This window comes from Perca fluviatilis, chromosome 23, assembly GCF_010015445.1.
Source record: "Perca fluviatilis chromosome 23, GENO_Pfluv_1.0, whole genome shotgun sequence".
NCBI classification, from domain to species: Eukaryota; Metazoa; Chordata; class Actinopteri; order Perciformes; family Percidae; genus Perca; species Perca fluviatilis.
The window spans coordinates 24,773,061-24,797,258 of NC_053134.1; the positions used below are offsets into that span (position 1 = coordinate 24,773,061).

Below are 24,198 nucleotides of genomic sequence, written 5' to 3' on the forward strand. Positions count from 1 at the left end.
AGCTTAGTATTCTATGCAAAAAATGTATGTATAAAGGCTTTAGGCTGCCCTATGCCTTATTGTAGGCCCAGTTGATTTTGCAACTTAATTTTATACAATATAAGTAGTAGGGGGTCCCTGATCCATCTCACTTTCAGTTAAGGGGTCCTTGGCTTAAAAAACGATGAAGACCCCTGGTTTAAACTGTAGCCTATGTATTTCTTAGATAGATAGACATTTATTGATCCTTTCGGAAATTCATCTTGCACCATACAGCTCATCAGATAGACAGACAACAGACCATAAACAACGAGCGTGTGTGTTTTATATGCTCTCCTTCCCTTTCCATAAGTGGCTTTGCCAGTTTTCAATTTATCTATGGGGGCAGTAACCATCTGGTAGGTGTGGTGAAGATATTTATGGCCAGGCAGGCTGGGTTATCTTTGTACAGGTCTGCCCTGATCAGCTGTATAAACAACGTGATAGAACATTATTCGTGGGACTGTCCTAACATCGGTTAGACGCAGATACAATATCTGACAGCTCTGAAACGCCACAGAAGAAATTGAAGATGGACCATAAGGTAAGATATCGAGTCTAACCGTACATCACACTACATTTTCAGGACTGGAGAGATGAGGAAGACTAAACACAGGGAAGCTGAAGAGCTTATAGAATAGACAGCAAACCTACACAATCACAAAGTTAAGATTGTATATGTTTACCATCTTTTGTTTAATCTATTGTCAGAGTTTTTTTGAGTTTAGGCCTTTAGATTCCCATAGCAACATAGGTCATCGACGAAGCTCTTCCATTCTCTCCGGTCTTGGGCCCAATCTATTGCCAGTCTACATCAAAAGATGATGAGATGTTGGAGGCACAGACAATGAAGATGAGGAAGATTGCAGTATGAAAAAATGAAGAAAAACTAGTTCACTGATCACTCAGGAGTCTTTTTACTGGTAAACTTTTGGGTAAATAGACTAGGTATGTCCAATTTTTGTTCTATTTTGTTTTACCCGGGCCTGTACTACGAAGCAAGATCAACATGCCCTGGATTTCTTTCCGTTACCCAGCTTCACTAGGCTACACCTAACAACCGCGGTCCCACATAAGGTGTTACACGACGGTGCTCAGCAACTAGTTCAATCAACAAAGGGTTTCCCAAATTAGCAACGAGTGCATTCACATAAAAAAGGCAAAGCTGGCAAAGATTTCCGACGCTGTAAATGCGTAAATTACAAGACTTATAAATATCATCATCAGTCAGGCACAAGTAGATCTGACCATAATTACACTTCCAGTGCATTCCATAAACTTTCGTTGCTGTAGTCTATATTCTTTAAGTTGCAACCCTGGCAGTTAAGTGATCGTTGGAGCAAATAAAAAAGAATATAAAAACGTAATTCAAACCAATCGCATTGGCAACATATGACTCAAAAAGCTGACAAAGATACGTAAATCGAGTTCTACTGGATCTTCTAAGAACGGTGACGCCGTTATCAATCGAGTACTGATTGGTCAGTAGGTGGTGCTTCAACACTGATCTCTAATCTCCAACTTATCCTGCTCCCGAGCAGGTTACGCGTTGAGCATAAATTGCGATGGCAATGTAACCCGGTAACAAGTGAGCTACTGTCGTGATACACAGAACCCTTGGTTGAACCAATGCTAATTGGTCCCATCATGCGTCCCATCCCCCATGTTATTCCTTTGGAGCTTTGAATTAATGTTTGGGCTCATTGGGCCTCATTCAAGAACATTTTCCTATTCTCATTCTCTAGCTAGATCACAGCTACCCTCAGGAGAACTGGAGCTGGGTTTACTGGGACTCTTTTGGGTCATCATTGGACTGAGTTTATGTTCTATGTGTTCTGTCAGGTGTTTAATGATCCCATCCACGGGACGGTGGAGTTACACCCACTTCTCATCAAAATCATCAACACACCTCAGTTCCAGAGACTGAGAAACATCAAGCAGCTTGGAGGGGTCTACTTTGTTTACCCTGGAGCATCCCACAACCGCTTTGAGCACTCCATTGGGTATGTTGGTATGGTATCAGATAAATAGTGTTAGAGTCTTAAGGTATTCACAATCTAAATTAATTTAAGACTAGTTTGCAGTAAAGCACCAATAACATCAATAAAACCATAGTAAACATATTGCATACATCAGTACAGGTATAATACAAGTTCATATTTCTATTTTTTAGCAGAATACTTGTGTGATAATTGTTTCATGAGTTTTTTATTGTTGTGTATTGTGTCTGGTGATAAAGGGTGGCGCACTTGGCAGGTCAACTTGTTGAGGCTCTGCGTACAAGACAGCCGGAACTCGACATCGATGACAGAGACGTCCTTTGTGTGAAGATTGCTGGTCTCTGCCATGACCTGGGTGAGTGATACACACCTTTTCACTATAACATCATGTCATATGTTTTAAATGGTTATTAGTGGGTGGGATTAAAATTAAGTTTTCAGCATTTATCCTGTGTGCATTATACCTATGTCTATGTTTTATTTCTCCTCTTGTTAACATTTTTTTTCATTATATTTGTGAACCGGATGCAACATAACTTTGTTCTGTTGTCCACTTGCCCTGTGAAATAGTATGAATGACACAATATACTTATTTAAAATAAATCAATATAAAATCAAAGTGAAGCTATCCACACATTTTCAAGTACAAGATGATTTAATGGTAAAGGGTATGGCAGGCATTAACAGTTAACGACCGGTCCCTAATGAAAGCAGACACTAAAAACAATGCCTGCAACAGTTCCTGCACATGGTTCAGATTAAATGCCTTTTAGAAAGGTGAAAGGTTATGCCCTTTGACCTACTGGGAGGGACTTTAATATGAAATATTTGCAGCAAGTGCAATAATCGTTTAAATATATAATGACCTTTTTGACAGTCTCTCATGGAAGGCATTCCTAGTGTTGACACACAAAAAGTGACTTCCTACTTCAATCATTCATTACTAATACAATAGAAACTCAATAGTTTATTTTAGTGAGCAGTTAAGATTCATAACTAACCACTTCACTTTTATAGAAATTCTGTTGAAATTTGCATTGCAAAAGTAGCGTATTTTATTTTTCAAAACTCACAGTAAAGCTTCGAGTTTGGCATGACTTCAATTATGTTGTTGTGTTGATGGAAAATAATGCTGGATAAAATGTTCCTCATCCTGAGTTCATCAGATCAACAAATAAACATGGAAGAAATGTTGAATTTGCATCAACAGAAAACACAAAACAGGCTTGTAAGATTTACTAGATCTACTAACGGTTCACTTCACTGTTTACCTCAGTTCACTTTGCATACAATCCTCATTAGGTTCATTTATATTTAGGACATGGACCCTTTTCCCATCTGTATGATAAAATGTTCATACCCAAAGTACCATATCCACCAGGTCCACTAGGTGATAAAATGGCAAAGTGGAAGGTAAGAAATTATTATTTTTGATGTCTGATGTGTGATATAATAACCCACCAGCCAGGGGCTGTAATGTAGTCCTGGCTTGTTTGTTTATGAGCCAAAATTAAAAATGCTTTAATCTTTCACACAAACCAACATCCTGTGAGTCACTCTCAATGGATGTGGAGAGTGGGAGAGGTGAAGAGGTTAGAGATATGGTGTCGTCTGAACATGACAGATAAGACAAGACCTCACAGTCTGTGTATCCTGTAAAACTCTTTTTACTTCTTTATTTACTTATTTATGTCTTTCTCTTTAACGTCTCATGATACTCTTAATAATGTGTATCTTGTATGAATGAAGCATGAAGAAGCCTCTGTAGAGATGTTTGACCATCTGGTGAAATCTAATAATCTGGAGCTGGAGATGAAGGACCATGGTCTGAATCTGCCCGAGGACTTGGATTTCATCAAAAAGTTGATTGAAGGACTGAGTGACCCTAATGCAGTCCAGGTCTGCATTCATGTGTGAGTTGAGTGAAAACAATCAGTATCATCATCATCATTGATTATAATGCCATTAATATGCTCTCATCTCCACAGTGGCCATATAATTGTCGGCCAAAGGAAAAATCCTTCCTCTATGAAATCGTGGCCAACAAAAGCAACGGCATTGATGTGGACAAGTTTGACTACTTTGCCAGGTGGGGCTTGTTGAACAGCTACTGTAGATCAATTCATTGTTTGATGCAGAGTGATAAACTACTATGGATTATTTTCTCCTGAACATGTATAATAATCTTGTGATCATTTTAACAATATGCAGCTTCCTCCAGGTAGCTTTGATTAGTTTAAAGTAAGAAGTCCATTACCCATTTCTTCCCTCTGTCTCTTCTCAGGGACTGCTACCACCTGGGCATGAAGAACAACGTTGACCATCTCCGCTTCATGCAGTTAACCAGAGTGTGTGAGGTGGACGGGCTGAATCACATCTGCAGTAGAGACAAGGTGCTGACATCATTACTCCTGATTTTGTTAAATCCAGTTTTAAAATAGCATCTATTTATCTTATCTTCATGCTTTAATTCTATACCTGTCTTATTATATTCTATTTTATATTCTCTTTAATAAAGTTTTTTAATTGTTTTAACTGCTCATTAATGTTTACTGTGGCCAACAGGGGCAAATGCACTTCAACTTAATGAAAAACACACAAATAGACAAAACACAAGCAAATTAAGAAAACGTCTTCATTAATTTGACAACACATGCGCAACATTTAGCAAACACAATACAACCAAATACACAAATGTGTTGCAAATACAGAAACGATGCAAAAAGCACACAAATCCAAAAATCATTTTTATTATCATATTACGAGTTTACAGACACGTCTCTGCTGATTGGGTATCACCTGTGACCTTAGCCAATTTTGGGGGGTTTTCTTTTTTCATCGTTTCTATATTTGCAGCGCGTATGTGTATTTGGTTGTGTTGTGTGTATTTGCAGCGCGTATGAAGATTAATGAAGATGTTTTCTTAATTTGCTTGTATTTCAGTAAGTTGCAGTGCGTTTGTCCCCTGTCAGCCATCGTAAATGTTTTATGTAAAGCATTTTGAATTGTCTTGTTGAAATGTGCTGAATAAATAAAGCTGCCTTGCCTTATTAGTTGTGATTAAACTATAGACAATCCTCTAAACAGGAGGTGGGCAATCTGTATGACATGTTCTACACCAGGAACTGTCTCCACAGAAGAGCCTACCAGCACAGAGTGAACAAGATCATAGAGTATATGTGAGTAGCTAACCTGTTAATAACAATTAGCTTCTTCTGATGCAGCTTATTTCTTTTTTGATTCATAATTCACTCTATTGTGTGGTATGCATAAAAGTGAGAATATGTTGCGTATGGTCATCCAGGATTGCAGAGGCCTTTTTAGAAGCAGACGGGCATATCAAGATTGAAGGCTCAAAAAGGCAGATGTTCACTCTCTCTACAGCCATAGATGACATGGAGGCCTACACCAAGCTGACAGGTCTGTAGATACCACTGTGTGCTGTGAGCTTGTGTTTTAACATTAAAAACAACTGACAATTTTCAGAATTATTCTAAGGATTTTGATTGCTTACCTGCACACAAGGAGAGGCCTCAAACTATTGAGGCCACAGTTCTACTACTTCGGCAGATAGCACACTAGTTTTGGTGATGCTAAGGGACTGTTCGTTATTTATTTCAGGAGCCACCGGAGGAGTTCTGGGACCTTTAGTCAAAATAGACATGACCCTCCCCTAATACATTTTCTATGACCCCCCCATAACAATTTCGAATAAAGGCATGACCCTCCCCCAACAATTTGCACTAAAAACTCCTGGGTTATTTCTTCAACCCAGTTTCTGGGTTATTTGTGTTGGGTTAAAATTATGGCTTATTTTTTCAGGGAGTAACCATTTTCTGGGTTATAGGGCTAATATTTTGACCCAATTCCTGGGTTGTTTGGGTTGCTGGGTTATTTTTCAAAGAGTAACCCATGTTCTGGGTTATAGGGTTCTCTCTCTCTCTCTCTCTCTCTCTCTCTCTCTCTATATATATATATATATATATATATATATATATATATATATATATATATTTTATTTTTTTGTTTTTGTTTTTTATTATTATTATTTATTTATTTATTTAATATATAATGTATTTTTTGTTGGAGGGGTGTGTTTTATGGAGTTATTATATTATCATGTCAACATAGTTTATAATATGAACAATCACACTTGTGTGTTGTGTACAGTACAAGCCAAAAGTTTGGACACACCTTCTCATTCAATGTGTTTCTTTATTTTCATGACTATTTACATTGTAGATTCTCACTGAAGGCATCAAAACTATGAATGAACACATATGGAATTATGTACTTAACAAAAAAGTGTGAAATAACTGAAAACATGTCTTATATTTTAGATTCTTCAAAGTAGCCACCCTTTACTTTTTTTGATAACTCTCCAAACCCTTGGTGTTCTCTCAATGAGCTTCATGAGGTAGTCACCTGAAATGGTTTTCACTTCACAGGTGTGCTTTGTCAGGGTTAATTAGTGGAATTTTTTCCCATATTAATAAAAAAGCAAAGGGTGGCTACTTTGAGGAATCTAAAATATAAGACATGTTTTCAGTTATTTCACACTTTCTTGTTAAGTACATAATTCCAAATGTGTTCATTCATAGTTTTGATGCCTTCAGTGAGAATCTACAATGTAAATAGTCATGAAAAAACGCATTGAATGAGAAGGTGTGTCCAAACTTTTGGCCTGTACTGTACATTATGATAAAACAGTATCACCAGTATTTGTAGGAGAAATCAAGTGACACACCCTCTAAACATGGATCTATTAACTAAGAAATAGAAGAAATAAGTTCATATATTAAACCCTTGCCCCTATAACATACACATCAGTCTGCCAGAAATTCAGAAGAAGAGGAAGAAGAAACACCTCCTTCCCTCTCTACCCCCGTAGAAGAAGAACCCCCCCCTGCCTGCAGTTGTTCTGGAATCTATTCCAGAACAACTGCAGGTCTCTCAGAGGAGGGGCGGGACTGTTGAGCTCTAAATCTACTGAAATGGCCACCACACCATAACAGAGGAGTGTGATGCGTCAGATGAGAATGCAGAGGTTTAGTTGTGTATTTTGCGCCTGTAAAAAAAAAAGAACAATGTTCATCTGTATGTCTTTGCCAAATGCACACCAGTACAATAAATTGTTGCGAAGCGTTCTCCAATTTCTCCCATTCATTTTGGAAGGTCTTTCAGATAATGGTGGGAAGATTGAGGCTTTGTGAAACAATGAAACAGTTGAAGCAAAAGTGCCATATTGTGTCGAGGCTTCGAAACAATCCGTCACCCGTCTCAACAATGACACCTAGTGGTCTCTTGCAGGTGTTGATCTGAAACAACCTTGACAACGAGCCATTAAAAAAACTATGTTAAGCTTGTAGGCCCCTCACTCTGCATAATGTTTTTTGGTCATGAAAAATGAATTAATAAAAGAAATCAAGCCGCAATGTCTCACTTTTTTATAGATTTTTATTCCAAAATATAAATTTATCTGCTGTGGAAGGACTTAGCCTACTTCTTTTTTTTTTTACAGATAATGTCTCCAGCCTTTGAAAAAATCCTCACACAAGGGACACTTGTTGATGGCATGCAAAGATATTTTTTAGCAAGGACATACAAATGAGGAAAGCTTACTGCTCTCTCTTTCCAGTAAGTTAGGGGATCAGGAGTTCTGGGCAAAAACGCATAGTTGTGTTATTTTTTCTCTTTCACTGTGGCATCAGCTGTAGCATTGTGTATCATCTTGGTTTCACGATCATCAAAACGTTCCCATAAACTGTCTTGTGTTTCTACTGGTGTTGATGTTGATTATGATGGGCCTGATGTTGACATTTGTGGCTCTGAATTAAAATTAAAATGGAGCTTCCATTTTTATCTATCTATCTATCTATCTATCTATCTATCTATCTATCTATCTATCTATCTATCTATCTATCTATGTAGCTATATATGTAGGCCCTATCTATCTATTAATGTGTCACTGTATGTAGGCTATACTCTGTCTGTCTCTAGCCTATCAGTCAATGTGTAAATTTAAATGTAAGCCTAAATATAACTAAACAAATCGCACTATAAATGTCACTATATCACCAAAAATCCGCTATCTCAAAATCAAACTCCTCTCACAAAAACCCAAGAGATTGTGTGGTCTGTTCCAGACCCTGTCAATCAAACTCTGATTCGGCGGACCATGCCACCTGTCGAAACACTTGTGAAACACTCCGATGCTTCATTTAGCCGTAGTCACGTGACATGGGTGTTTTGAATCACGCTTCGGACCGTGTTTCGAAACATCTGCGCTTCAGGATCTCAACAAAGCTTCGGAACGTCAGTTTCGCGTCAGCCATCCCTACTTTCAGAATGTGTAGAACAGGACATGGGTTATTCTTTGAAAAATAACCCAACAACCCAGAAATTGGGTGGAAAGATTGGCCTTATAACCCAAAATTTTTTAAATTACATATGCGGTGAAACCTCTGCATTCTCATCTGACGCATCCCACTCCTCTGTTATGGTGTGGTGACCATTTCAGTAGATTTACTCACTAACGTTGTTAAGGAAACACAATAAGCATGAAAACTAAATGCACACTTCCTGCATTACTTCAAATACTAAGGGACCGTTCGGTATTTATGGAATGGACCATCGGAGAAAAATAGGGGAGGGTCATGTCTTTTTATTCTTTATTAAGGGGAGGGTCATCCAAAATGTTTCTGTCCAGAGCGGGGGGGGGGTCACCCAACTTTTGTATTCATGAAACAGCAAAATTTCAAAGTGGCTTGTTTGGTGCATATTTTTCCATGTAGCTCTTAGTCTCGGCCCCCGCTACCAGATGGGTCTGACCCATGAGTTGCTGTGGGGCAGGGGGAGCTGCCCCCTGGTGGCTGAAACGGATAATTGCATTGTTTAAAAAATTAGTGGAATCATGGGCTCAGTTTGGTTTGAAATGTGCTGGGGACAGAGACGCATTTGGAAGTACATTTCCAGAAGTGCTGGGTACAATGACGCATTCTTTTTTTTTTCTCTCTTTCGCGCATGTCTTGTTTGAAAGACGCTGTCCTGTAGCTTACTACTGAATAAAAATGTGGTTTAATGTACGTAAACAATGATTACCAAATTTCTCTCTCATATTGCTCCTCATAACCACTGAAAACTGTCAAAAAAATCGAATCCAAAGTCCAATTATTATGGACGTTATCTGATATCTGACGCATTTCTGCTTCACATTTTCAGCAGGGTAGCGGAGCGGCATCTTGGTTTGACTCCCCACGATTCTCATGGGCTTTATGAGTCATAACGTGAAAAAGCTTAATGTAGTTTAATGCACCTAAACAACGATCAATCATCACCACATTTCTGGTTAGATTTTTTGATAATGAAGAAGAAAACGCGAATGTGATAAAACTTATAATCGTTGGATTTCGGTTTAGTTCTTTTGACAGGCTCAAGTTATCATTACAATATATGGCCATGATACATTTGGTGATCATTGATCGTTGTTTAGGTACATTAAACCACGTAAAGTTTTTTCACGTTAAGCAGAATGTCCCGACAGGCAGTGTTTTGAACAGAGAAGCGTGCAGCCAGCGCAGCAGCAGAGCGGCTGTGTGTGTGTGTGTGTGTGTGTGTGTGTGTGTGTGTGTGTGTGTGTGTGTGTGTGTGTGTGTGTGTGTGTGTGTGTGTGTGTGTGTCTCCTCTAGTAAACTAGTATTTACATGAAATAAAACAATAAAACATTGAGACCGTTAAGCAAGGTACTCTGGGTAACATTCAACACACAAACTGGTTGCTATGGACTTGTCACTAGGCTTCCTCCTCTTCGCTGTTTAAACAAAGTGTAATAAACGTATAAAAGTCCAAATCTACACAAAACCCGCAATCAATTAGTAAGCTGACATCAAATGTGGCATTTAGGAAACCTTTATTGTAACCTTGGCACAGTAAGATGTCCAGACTAGCAACAGTCATTTTCATTTTTTGAGTCCTGCTGCTCGCATCGTCAGCCAGGTAATATGTTTTTTTATTAAAGCAGTATATGAAATCAGTTGTATTACCTACCACCATTTAGTTGTTTTGTGTTATTTAGCTAAGATATTTATAAAATATCTGCTCATGCCAAACGTAATTATTCCACTCATTTTTTAAACAATGCAATTATCTGTTTCAGCCACCAGGGGGGCAGTGCTCCCCCTGCCCCACAGCCAAATCATGGGTCAGACCCATCTGGTAGTGAAGGAGGGCCGAGACTGAGAGCTACATGGATATGCACCAAACAAGCCACTTTGAAATTTTGCTGTTTCTATGAATACAAAAGTTGGACTAAAAAAGTTTGGATGACCCTCCCCTCAACAAAGAATAAAAAGACATGACCCTCCCCTATTTTCCTCCGGTGGTCCATTCCATAAATACCGAACGGTCCCTAACATACAAATGGGTTAGCAAGGAGCAAGTTTTCCAAGTTTTTAAGTTTTAATTATCTTATCAACATGGTAGCGGACAAATATGCTTGCTTTATGCAAATGTTTATTCTTATTGCATTTAAAGGAGGAGGGTTCTCAGCATCAGCCGTATGCTTGGTCAGCACATGGTGTTTGAGACTAGACGTACTCCGCTGATATAACTCAGTTAACATCCACAGTACATGCAAATAACTTTAGTCTTGTAGAAAGAACCATCTGTTTACTTTCTGCTCAAGGAGCTTTGTTTCTGTTAGCCATCCTCAATCCTTCCTGATTTCCAAATCACAGAACGTGTCAATCGCACATCAAAAAAATGGTGGCATTAAAATGGATTTGCATTAACTCGTTATTATTTTGTTCAGTTTGACAGCTATCATTTATTTATTGCTACTCTAAAGAATCAGAAGCCTCACTATTATCTATGTAGAAGACATGGAAACAGTGTTGCAGTGTAGAGCTAGTTACTCCTTAAATATAATAAGGAACATTTTGTAAAAGGTAAGGATATTTCCTAAAGGCTAAATAAAAGACACAACCCTCCAAACTCTACATGCTAGCAATGCTTTTACTGTAGCTCCATGCACGCGTGTGATGTTACATGTCAGATTGAGTTAACTTTTATCAAAACTGTTTGGATAAAATAAATGTTATGGTAGCAGTAGTAGTTTTATAGAATAATCAGTAATACAAAGATTTTTTTTTCTTTGAGTTATGTTTCTGTTTACAGTGTCAATTGTTTATTTGTGAAACACTGGGAATGAATTTGTGACCTTTTCTTTGGTTTGTTTGAACTCAGCTGTCTTTCACTCGGTTTGTCCTGTAGATCATGTGTTTGAACAAATACTCCACTCTTCCTCCACGGATCTGGCTGACGCAAAGAAGATTCTGGAAAAGATCATCTCTCGAAAACACTACAAGTTTCTGGGTGAAATCAGGCCTGGACCAATCCCAACCAAGGTGTGCATTAATGTCTTTGGGGACAGCATAAAATCATGCATTATTTTTCTGGGGTGGGTGCAACTTTGTAGGGGTGTACTTGTGTGCCTTCATGCAAGTGTATGTGATGGCATTAACACAATAGCTGAGAGCAAGACATTATCTTATCTTCATGTTTCCTTGACATACAGAGATAAACATTACAGCCTCAAATCATATATTCTATTATATCAGGCTCTCAATTTAGAACCCAGCTGGCTTCAGTCTTGGTAGGGGTTTACGGGGGTAATAGGCTATTATTATGAAACCCTTGAAGCATAATAGGAGTAAAAATGAATGATGTTTTGTTAGTTATGGTCAATATTTTTATTGCAGTTGTTTTAGGTGGACATTTTTGTCCTCTAATGACACCAGAGGAACTTTTTTAAGGTGCATAAGGATTCATATTCATACATGTTGGAAAAGCTCCATTTTGGGGTGAGAAAGATGCTGTTCTAGATTATGTTTTTATGTTGAACTCTTAATGTATTCTTACTGTGTGTTAAGTTTGAATAAATTGTAAATCTTGTGTCCCTCACACTTCTCTCCCGTTCTCCTCCCTCCCCAAGAAGGTGATTGGTGAATTGGAAAAGGAATTGGCTGCCTTGGACTTCATAGTTTTAGTGAGTTTTTACTCTTATTACTTTTACTCCATTTGTCTTTAAATCTTGGGTTTTGTTGATTATCATTTAATTTGTAAGATGTTGCTTTCCACCATTGGTATAATTTACCTGGGAATATAAAAACAGACTTCTCTCTCCCCCTTCTAATTCAGGTCACTACTTTTGACTATGGAATGAAAGACAAGGACCCCATCAAGAATGTGTATTTCTACAGCAAGAGAAACCCTGACACAGCATTTAAGATCACCAAAGACCAGGTCAGAACTAAATCAATCACTCCAAAAGGCAGCCTCTGTTATGTCATTATTCTCAACTCTATGCTGCTGTAATTCTTTTCAGGTGTCCAAGCTTCTCCCAGAATGCTTTTCTGAGCAGCTGATCGGGGTTTACAGTAAGAAGACTGATGACCAGAGTCTGAAGGCTGCCAGGAATCACTTGGACCAGTGGTGTGAAGATAAGGGCTTGCCAAACCTTCAGGTAATATTTAGATCTAGGCTTTTATATAGGAAAGGTACTGTGTGGGGCCCTCAGGCTGGAGGTTCTATTAAAGTGCTCATATTATGCTTTCCCCCTTTCCTTTATTGTGTTATATATATATATACAGTACAGGCCAAAAGTTTGGACACACCTTCTCATTCAATGTGTTTCTTTATTTTCATGACTATTTACATTGTAGATTCTCACTGAAGGCATCAAAACTATGAATGAACACATATGGAATTATGTACTTAACAAAAAAGTGTGAAATAGCTGAAAACATGTCTTATATTTTAGATTCTTCAAAGTAGCCACCCTTTGCTTTTTTTGATAGCGCTGCAAACCCTTGGTGTTCTCTCAGTGAGCTTCATGAGGTAGTCACCTGAAATGGTTTTACCTTCACAGGTGTGCTTTGTCAGGGTTAATTAGTGGAAGTTTTTCCCTTATTAATAAAAAAGCAAAGGGTGGCTACTTTGAAGAATCTAAAATATAAGACATGTTTTCAGTTATTTCACACTTTTGTTAAGTGCATAATTCCATATGTGTTCATTCATAGTTTTGATGCCTTCAGTGAGAATCTAAAATGTAAATAGTCATAAAAAAAAAAGGAAACGCCATTGAATGAGAAAGTGTGTCCAAACTTTTTGTACTATATATATATATATATATATATATATATATATATATATATATATATATATATATATATATATATCTTTTTGTGCATGTTATAGGTTTACAAAGTGAAAAATCCCAAAGTCCCCCCCCCAAAGGGACTTACCATCTCCAACAGAAAACACTGTTCACCAACTGCTCCAAACAGCTCTATTGTAGTCCAGCCTTTACTTCAGAGACAAACGTGGTCACTTTGGAACACACGTTATAATGCTCGCCTAGCTGCTAGCACCCTCATACTCTGCTTCTGACTGGCTAGTAGTCCTTACCTAGGTACTGTCAGGGCACGCCCTCATACTCTGCTTCTGACTGGCTAGTAGTCCTTACCTAGGTACTGTCAGGGCACGCCCTCATACTCTGCTTCTGACTGGCTAGTAGTCCTTATCTAGATACTGCCCATGTGCGACTCCCAACAAAGATGGAACAGAAGTGCGATGTCTCACTCTGTAGCTAAAACAGAGAGCTCAACACACAGGGTGAAAAGAGGAGCTGCAGCAATGTGCAGTATAACACAAATATGGTGTTTTCTGAAAATGAAACCACATAAACCTGTTCTGGTACAACCTCTAAATACAATTATGAACCTGAAAATGAGCATAATCTGAGCAATTTAGACAATAACTAAGATAGTTTGGTCTATACATCTAAGAAAATAGGGCAAAATTCCTGTAACAATTTACTAAAGCCCAAGGTGGCTAATAGCTTGTTCTATCCCTTAGCACTATCACTTAAGACAAAAGAGCAAATCCTCACGTGAGAAGCTGCATTTTGGCTTGAAAAAATTACTTGAATGAATAATCAAAACTATAGTCATTAAAATAGTGTCAGATTTATTTTCAGTCGATCGACTAATCACTTCAGCTCCTTTGCAGTCTAGTGGCCTGCCTCAGTAATGACAAATATCTCACTCTGAGCCACTCTTGTTAATACTCTAAACACTTCTCTGTCTTTATTTACATGCAGTATGGAGACACTGCAACACCATAAATCATCCCTGGGGGAAATATCCAGAACAATCCACCAGATGTTTCAGAAAATAGAGATTAAAAGTGAAAAAAGAAATCAAACACTCCCTGCTACTTATAGGTTCATTATGATTGATTCTATAAGGTGAGTATGATCACAGTGTAGTACTAGACACCACTTTTCTCCAAAAACAAATGATTTCAGAGTACCAGGATACATTACCGCATGTTTGGGTCATATACTCAGTTTCTTTAGAGCCCTGTTCAACATTGAACACATATCTATGTTTTAGTTTGATCATTAAACACACTTTAAATGTCTTGGTCTAAACTGAAGCATATTTTAGATAATTGTTTTTTATCCATCACATTTAGGCTTCTCTGTGTATTCTGTGTGTATTCCTTATAATCAGGGCACGCTATAAAGCATTACCCACATGGAGTGGACTTAAAGTGAATATTTAAATTGTGGCTTAGGGATTTTAAATATTATTAAGGTGTTTGGTTTTTATGTTAATCTGTGTGAATTGATGTGATAATCTGATTATATATTATGGGAAGCTCTGACTTGGGAATCACTTTGTATTGCATCTATCAAATGAAATAAGAGTTATGATTACTATAACCATTATGATAACAGTATACTCTAGCCCAGTGGTGTCAAACTCATTTTAGTTCATGGGCCACATCCCCCTAATCTGATCTCAAGTGGGCCGGACCATTAAACCACTCCAGAAAGATCAGAAACTGTATCTGCCACAGAGTTACTTGTCAGCTTGATGTTGGCAAACGCAAGTCGCTTCTTCTACGACGGTGTTTTAAGGCCGTTGTAGGAAAAAAATAATGTTACAGACCCGGGAGAGAGGGGTAATATTCCGAAAAAAAAGATAAAGTCGTACATTTTCGGGAAAAAGAACTCTGATATTTTCTGAGATTAAAGTGGTAAATTTGTTATTCGTTTCTTCTCTGCAATTTTCACACTTTGCAAGTTCATCCAGTGGGCCTGATTGGACCCTTTGGCGAGCCGGTTCTGGCCCACGGGCCGTATGTTTGACACCCCTGCTCTAGCCTATATCACTGTTTCTCACTGTACTCGTACTATATAGCTCAACTTGCTTTGTTCAATGTAACCATTAGAGTGTGATTAAGATAAACTTTCAATATCGTTGTGTTTTGCTCATAGAGTGAAACTGTATTAGATTATTAATATATATTTGGGGATGTAAAGGGAAACCTATCTAATCTAATCTATTAGAACCTTTCAACTGTATCCCTGATGAGACAGGTTGATGTTTGTCCTTGTGTGGTTTAACTTTTCCAACAGATGAAATCATAACACTTGTGTTTTCAGCTGGGATGATAATTCATCTTTTATTCATGGAACATGTTGTCAAAGAAAAAATTGGGAATTTTTTTTTTTAAATGTGTATTAGCAAAGAAAGGCCTTAAAATGATAAAAGGAAAAGCAATCAATCCTGAATGGAAAGAGAAATAAAGGGAAGTGTCTCAGTGCTATTAAGTCGTATCAATTCAACACTTAGTCAAGTATTCTGCAATGATTCAAACTCAAGTAAGTATGTAGTTTCTTATTATATTTTTCAGTAAGTATTTTTTAATCACTGAGTCTTTTTTTTTTTTTTCAACGGTGACAAAATCCTAAAATGATCCATGTCTTATGAAACAGCCCCAAAATCGCTTATCCAAGACAGCTTTTGATCAAATTATTGTTTATTTAAAAGGTTTGTTTTTCATCTTCCCACTGTTCATATTATTATATTATATTATGACACTCTGGTTATGTTGAAATAAAACCTTAATTCACTCATGTACATGTGAAAATATGCTGGCTCTATACACGCTAAGAGTACTGTTTATTTAAACAAAATATCATTTTGACAGAAAGAAACAGTGTCACTAACCCTAACCCTTCCCTAACCCTGACCTACCTAATCCTTACCCTAGTCTTAAGCAACAACCATGGAGCCAGTGATGGCTCTGTGTCTTCCTGTGTGTGTAATGTATACACTGTTATACCAAATTAGCAATATTTACATTGTCAACATTCTAAGAAATGGAAAACCAATATTGACATGTGTTGCAATATACATTAAATTAGATGTGACAACAAAGAAATAATAAAATAAAGTATAATGAGAGAGGAGGAAGAAAAAATAAAAAAATAAAAAGGGGGGGTGGGAGAGGGAGGGGGGGATGCAGGGCATAGATATACATTTATATGCTAGGTCTGAAATTATTTTCTATATGTTCTAAAAAGGGCTGCCACACTTTTTTAAATTTCTTATCTGAGCCGCCAAGGGAGCATCTCATTCTTTCTAATTTAAGATGTGCCATAACATCGGTCACCCAGCGTCCAAATGACGGTGGGTTAGTGGATTTCCAGTGCAAAAGGATGAGTCGCCTAGCCAGCAAAGATGAAAAGGCTAGTACATCCGATTGAGCAGTAGTGAGTTCAGAGCCCAGAGGTGCTATCCCAAAAATACCAATCATAGGATCAGGGTCCACATCTTTATTGAAAACCTGTATGTATGTATCAAAAATTGCAGACCAAAATGGACGGAGCCCAGAACATATGATACAGCGCTCCTGGTTCCTGATGGCACCTAAGGCATGTTGGATCGGAACCAGGGTATAACTTAGCAAGTCTTGCCCTTGATAAGTGAAGTCTATGGCAGATCCTAAACTGCAGTACCCCATGTCTGATACATATGGAGGAGGAGTGTATCCTCCGTATAGTATATTGCCAATCCACATCCAAGATTAAGAAAGTTAGTTTGATAAGTCTTACCTACTACACCTTTAAAGTAACACTATGTAACTTTTCCCTCTTCGGTCCCCTTACAGGTTGTCTCACTGGAACTACAGCTAAAAGTTACACAGTGTTGCTTTAACAGGTCAAGTTGTATTAACACAGAGCGGTAAGTTGATGCAGTAGACAAATCAAGTTTACATTTCAATAAGGAGAGACTTCGTTTGCAGATATGCAAAATGATTTATTGTACAACTGTATAATATGAAATGTACAAAGTCTTTTGGAGATTAGATTAGATTTCGGAGAAGAGACCAGAGACCGGACCGAAGAGGCAACAGAGCGGTCAGCCGGGAGAAACACGAAGACCGGAGGCGGCAGGGGAGGAGGAGGGCCGAGCGCTTTGCCTGAAACGACAGCTGACAGCACAGGGAGAGAACAGATTTAAAGCAGAGTAGTAAGGCTGTGATTGGCCCATGAATTTCGTGGCCAAATCTGATTGGTTTAACTGACAGCGTCACTTCTAATAGCTGATATGACTTAAGAATGAGTAGTGCTTGGGTTAATGACGTCTTCCTGAATGAATTTGCGCTGAGCTTCATTAGTAGACATTACTGAAAATCATTAGTTAACACAAGTTTCTCAAGGTTGGTTACATAACAAATATAGACTAGATTATCCTTATCTAAACTACATAAAAAACTGTTCTAAATATGTTTTTTCCTTATGACAGCCTGATGTAAACAATACATTAGCTCCAAAAACACAGAAAGAATAACAATTCTCAGATTGTATTTTCCATCATGCTCTGCAGGTATGTTTGGCCGTGGTCTGCCTCACTGCCCAGACCACATCAGCCCCCCCCCCCGGTCTCGGTCATGGTGCAACAATAAATGGAGAAAAACATGAAGACTAAATCAACAATACAAAAGTAAAACCCAGATAACATAAATGCACACCCAAAACATTAACAGAACATTATTAAAACACACTTTAACTAGGACAGAAACCGTTCAGAACATGTTTTTTTCCCATGAGCCTTTGCACCACTTCAGCCAAGAACAGTTACAATGACTCCACCCCTCCCATACAGAAACTTACCATCCTTAGTTATCTCTGTTTAACATGATCTGTGCACTGCATACTTAAGCTGATTATTACAAACAACTAATGTGATTCAGTAATGAATATGGTTTTACACAATACATGAAAGAATAAGTAGTGACCACTATGAAGTTTAATTACAACTAAATCTGGGTTTACAGTGTATCCAGTATATATATATATATACACCTTTAAGCCCAGCTTGTTTGGGTCACAATGAGATGAAGGGTGTGATGCTTCTTTGTGGCCGTCTAGTGGTTGGATTAGAGTTTCTGGAGACCAGCTGACTCGTTTACCTTCAACATTTCTAGAGAAAGTGCTCTGACTCTTATTCTACCTCTGATACTAAATAATGACAAAAGAGACATCACAACCGTTTATTAGATTCATCAGCATTTATTAAAGTCCAGACAAAATGCAGATGTGTGGGTAATTTAGAGATTCCAATTGGGCTGCATGTCTTTGGATAGTGGGAGGAAACCGGAGCACCCGGGGGAAAACCCAACATGCACAGGGAGGGGGGGGGGGGAGGATAGAGGCCTGAAAGTCAATCCTCCACCTTCTTCCAATGAGGACTCACTGAGCCACACTGCTCACATTTTCTTAGGCCGGCCACACACCGCCTGCGTGGTGTGAGCGTGTCAGCTGCGTGGCGTGTCCGTTTATATTTCGGCTCCCATGGTAACAGGTTAGAGCTTGCACACTGCCTGCATGAAACGCACGTCTCAGGCGCGGCATGCTAGAAATTTTTCACGCGACACGCAAGCGTGTTGGAAGTGTTACCAGGCAAAATGGAATACGAAAAGATGTGTATATGTCATTTGGACACAAATACATATTAAAATTTTTTGTTATGGCCTTAATGTTTAATCTTTGTGCTACATTAGTGCCCGGTGTGAAGCAATTGTGTAACAGCGCCGTCTCCTGGAATGTCAAGTCTGTTCACTTTCTGTGGTTCAATGTCACGAGAGTTGACGGAAATTCATTTTCCTTTTTTAGGTAGTGAAATACTATAGCTAAAAAACCAAAACTGAAATGAGCTCATGTTCATTTTTTTGTACTGTTATTTTTTTTTTTAACCAGGTACTACTGTTTAACCTTGGTTGTAGTTTTCAGTTTAGTTTTTCCGTTTACTAACAATATTTTTCACTGCTTATTTTTGTTTCAGGTCCTGTACAAACTCCAGAAACACTTTTGGAAACCAAACTTACACATCGTTTTTAAGCGTGTGCATTCATCTTGAAAAATGACCCATGTCATTATAAAGTTTTATGTTTTTCAAGATGAAGGCAAAGCAGTAAAGAAAAGATCTTGAGGAAAGACTGAGGGCCAGATGTACTTTTGTACATCACTTTTGCGCCCACTTCTGGCGTATTTGTTTCACAACGTGCGCCTAAGAGCATGGCGAGGTATGTACGAACAGGCCGCACTGAGGTAGAAACGCACACTGCCTGTCGCGGGAACTGAAAATGTCAAATTGCGCTTTTCCGTTCACATTCCATTCCAGAAGTTGTTAAACTCCTCGCTACATTACAGATATTGGCATCAGGATCATTTCAAACGGTCCTAGCATCGGCAGTGGGAATATCGCAGTCTGCACTCAGCACAAGTACTTAACGCTTTGCTACAGCGCAACATAGTGTATAGTGGGCGGAAAAAAGGCGCTGATTACCCAAGGAACTGCAGGTCTGGTAAATACGACGAAAGCTGAACTATCACAGCGTGCGCTTTCTGCGGGTTGGCCATGGCGCTGATAACGCTACATTCGCAAAATGTACGTACAACTGGCCCTGAATGTTGGATACTTGCGTGAGCTAGTCATCCGGTGATCCTCGGCTGATGCAGGAGGTGAAGGGCTTCTTCAGAATCCTGGCCACGGCAGATAACATCCCGATGATGACGGGGCCCTTCTGTTTCTTCTGATGCCGGGGTATCGATTCACTCTCCAGGAGAGCCACTTGACTGTTGAATGTGTCGACTTCACACGCAGGAGCTACTTTGTTGCTTCTTCTTCTGAAAATCCTCCTCACGTTTGTAACAAAGCTGGGTTTTTTATGCGCAGCTTTCTCCTGCTGCACTCTCAATTCCCTGGCAACCGCCTCCTCGAAGGCCATACCTTCAGACACTATGGCAGCTCGCAGCAGCTTTGTGGATCCAAACTCCAGACCAAGCTTCTTAAAGATGGTACAGTGGAGGTTTCCAACAGTTTGTGGGAGAGTAAAACCTGTTTCTTCCACAGTCCTCGTCAGATTCTTCAAAATTCCATCAAAGTTCAAGTCCATCACGGATGTCTTGGTGGAGAGGGCAATGTGGTCCAGCAGCATACCAAGGAACATGGCCAGAAAGGTCTTCTCTCCCTGGGATAACTCCTGTTTGGTAGTGGCTGGAGACACTGAGCTCACAGAAACGCTTAGCTCTGAACTCTGTGACTCCACTAGACAGAAGTCCTCAACCTTGCCCTCGTCGTCTGGACTGGAGGCCCAAGGTGAAACGCTGAGCAGGCGTAATTCTTCAGGGGGATTAATCTCGTACTTCCGGACCACGCATCTGCTCAGTATGTTGGCAACATGAAAAACCATGTGTTTAGTTGATTGCGGTGTAACCCACTCATCAGATTCCTCCGATGGTGAGGAAGAGGCTGACTGCGTGATAGCAGCCAGTGTGCGGTTGACCTTCTTGGCCACCTCTTCTGCAACCAGCTGCAGCAGCTGTTCAGAGTCGTCAGAACTCTCCTCTACGACTTCTAACGCTTCTCCAAGACACTGGTGAAGTGAATGTCCAAGGCTGGCTTGGATATCCTCCACTGTCACTGAGTGATAGTTATGCTCCCTTTGTGGAGATTCACTCTCGCCCCTTAAAAAGAGAAACAATCATATTTTAGTCAACTGATCTGCTCTGGGCAGTGACATTTAAAGCAACTTTCACCGCTTTGGTCGCCCTACAGGTTGGAAGCGGAATTGTCCATTAAGTTACATTATGCAAGTTTGACAGATCGGGTAGCGGATCTGTAGTTCGAATGAACTGGACAATGTAATGTAACGGACAATTCCGCTTCCAACCTGTAGGGGGGACCGAAGCGGGAAAAGTTCTCTAGAGTTGCTTTAAACACTTTTTAAACACTACTGGTATCGCCCTCTGAACATTTTTCAGAACGTGAAGGATAAACCTCAATTCTAGCACTAGAATCTGGAGTCTACATACAGTAATGCAGCGCGAAATTAGGCGACATAAGTTTAATAATAACACATAAGTTTAGCTGTCTTAGCAGTTCAATTTAGCCGACAAAAGGTGACAGTGAGCTGCTGGTCGTTTCAGCTGACATTACAGTTAGGTTTAGGAGTGAATAAGTGAGCGTCATGTGACACAGACCGTTCATTTTAGCACCAAAAATGACTACCGGTAGTTAAGATTAGAAAAAAAGACTATAGTTAGGATTAAAAACACAAAAAAGCGTTTCCTGGGTGAACATCTTTTGTTTACCCAAGGACGCTAACTCCGCTCCCTGGGTCGAAAGCGTTGCGTATTCTGGCCAAGCCATATGTGGAATGCTTACAGTGCTTTCCTTTCGTAGCTATAGTATGTACAAATGGTTCATGGGAACAGCCTGAGTAATGATGCCTGAGAAGAAGATGGAAGTGAATAACACAGTTACTGTGGAAGCTTTTGACTTACAGGTACATTGTGACATAAGTGTTGCTGGGGTTGCTGGCACTCTCCATGGAAATGTGGCCCCAAGTCTTGTCATTAACCTGAGGTGCCACAACATCCAGGACCTCGTCGCAGACCGTCTGGACAACCTCATAACACAGGTCGGACAGCAGTAGGACTGTGGCAGAATCAATGCTGCCATCTGCCAGCAACAGCCAGTTTCTGGAAGAAGAGATTAGGAATGGTTAAGCCAAACAAACATCTAACCAGTGTTTAACCAGCCGAATGATGACTTTTAACTTTCACTTACTCGTTTGTGATATACCCCAAATATAACATGACCACTTCATCCAAAGTCTCTGATGTGAGCAGAGGCATCTCCAAATCACTGCACCTCTCCTCTCCGAGTTCATCTGGTGAAATCTGACAGGAAGAAAAACCATCAGGCTTTAGAAGCAGCCATCTTTTACACATCAACAAAAAAACTTCTCCTTGGGATGGATTGTAAGAAAAGCTACATGTTCATAATCTGACAACACTATTAACAGTTATGGTTGGCTATTGGTGCTGAGCACAATTCAGAAACAATCCTTGAATTCAATCTGCAAGCTTTAATAAACCATAATAGACATAATATACCATAGACTAGACAATAGACCATATATAAATCTGTGCATTTCAAGAGCTTAGGGTCCAAATACAACAGTTATAAAATGTTGCCTTCAGGGGAAACAATTAACTGTTGCATATTTGAATGTCTTACCTTGATATCCATGTGGAGCAACGATGTACGTTCCGTTTGTTGTGTTAAGTATCCTAATCTTTCCATAATTGACTCTGTGAAGGTCTGTGTAGATGTGTTCCCTGTGTCTCTGCTGAGTTAATAGTGTGACTTTAGAAGAGAATGGTCATAATGGAGTAGAACGCCACAATTCCACCTGTGGAACTGTAGAACATTCTATACATTCTACTTCCATGTGTGTCACGGTTACACACACACAAACATACACAAGCACACACACAAACACACACACAGTGCGTCTCACTATCTTTGTGGGGACCTGTCATTGACGTAATGCATTCCCTAGCCCCTTACTCTAACCGACCCCAGTCGCTCTTCGTCGCCAGGTCACTACTAGCTCTTGGCCGTCTGCTTGGTGTGCCAGGGTCTTAACAGTCACGGGCTGTGTGCATTTCTCTGTGGACTGAGCGTTTTGATACTTACAGTTTTTATATAGCACCTCGACCTGCTTCATAATAATAAAAAATACAAAAAAGACATGGAAACCTTCCTTTTTACAATATGTGACCATACCATGTATCAAATGTAAGATATGCAAAATAACTGGTAGCACCAAGAGCAGCATCACTGCTTCTTCCCATCATGTAGCATGTTTGCATATTTATTGAGTAACAGCAGCATTACACAGTAAAATTCAAATCAAAGTTTATTTCCTGTTGCATGACGTTATCCTACTGGCTGAACACTGTTTATTGAGGGGACATATTACACCTTTTCCACAAAGGGGGAGAAAAAACACTTGCTTATTAGCCCTTGCTGCCTTTACTGATAATGTGGGACAAACATAATACTAATTTCACAACTTCTTCTTATGAGTGATGGATAATTAAAAAAAAAACTGGAGCTGGTGTTTTTAACAAATATAATATAGTGTTATAACATACAGTCTGTGTCTGTCTGACAAAAATATATCACATATATATATTCCCTTCTTTTGTTAGAAAATATTTACAAAAAAGGTCAAATTTATCAAAGGGAAGAGAGTGAATCTCTAAAGTTATGTGGGAACAGACAGCTGCAAGGAAATGATGTAAAAAAAAAAAATGGCTCACCATAGCTTGACATAGTGACAAGTAAATACTGATCAAAAGTTTTAAATTCTGAAAAAAGAGGTGAATCATTTCTAACATATATATATATATATAATTTGAAACACGCCTGAGACAATTGCCTATTTCTTTTGCTATTTTTCATCTATGTTACAGTCACCAGTAATACTACGCAGAATGCTCCGACATTTGAGTGACAACACAAGAAACTACTAAATTCAATTGGCATTACTATTTTCACAACAAACATCACCGCTAAAGTCTGTTGTCTCTTGAACATACTTTCCTCACGACAGCTTGTGAATGTGATGCTATGAAATCTCAAATATTGGATGCCAGCTGCGTGCCAAAATAAAATAGTGTTAATTAAATTAAATAATGTTAACTGTAATGGATTACCTGTCGTAATCAAGCTGCAAGTCCCTGAATGATGATTTGTGTAGTGTACTCAAAAGAAAAGTCAAATCTGCCCAACAAAGTAGGAGTACTCCATTACAGTCACTCTTTCGTTGCAATAGTCTCGCATTGCCAGACCTTCCTCCACAGCGCTGCAAAGGAGGGTCTGGCTAGTCCACACAGCATTCCGGGATGGGATAAAAAGTGCTCTGGTTTATTGGCATTTCCTCAAACAAATGCCAATCGTCTTGG

At 39.1% G+C, this 24,198-nt stretch overlaps 2 protein-coding genes across 2 annotated transcripts; one reads left to right on the forward strand and one right to left on the reverse strand.

The window, feature by feature from the left end:
* The first annotated feature begins 440 nt into the window (after nt 1-440).
* Nucleotides 441-15,693, forward strand: LOC120553386 (deoxynucleoside triphosphate triphosphohydrolase SAMHD1-like). Its single transcript, XM_039791730.1, has 14 exons — nt 441-562; nt 1,861-2,021; nt 2,258-2,373; nt 3,337-3,431; nt 3,768-3,917; nt 4,007-4,107; nt 4,303-4,411; nt 5,106-5,197; nt 5,323-5,438; nt 11,289-11,422; nt 12,010-12,063; nt 12,216-12,320; nt 12,403-12,540; nt 14,179-15,693. The coding sequence occupies exons 1-14, from the start codon at nt 551-553 to the stop codon at nt 14,200-14,202; spliced, it is 1,407 nt and encodes a 468-aa protein (XP_039647664.1). The 5' UTR covers nt 441-550; the 3' UTR covers nt 14,203-15,693.
* Nucleotides 15,694-18,431: 2,738 nt separating this feature from the next.
* On the reverse strand, nt 18,432-24,163 carry LOC120553455. The gene is made up of 4 exons (XM_039791854.1): nt 22,463-24,163; nt 22,010-22,122; nt 21,724-21,921; nt 18,432-20,904 (listed from the first exon to the last, which is right to left on the reverse strand). Exons 1-4 carry the CDS (start codon nt 22,526-22,528, stop codon nt 19,866-19,868), a joined length of 1,416 nt encoding a protein of 471 aa, XP_039647788.1. The 5' UTR covers nt 22,529-24,163; the 3' UTR covers nt 18,432-19,865.
* Between the last annotated feature and the right edge of the window lie 35 nt (nt 24,164-24,198).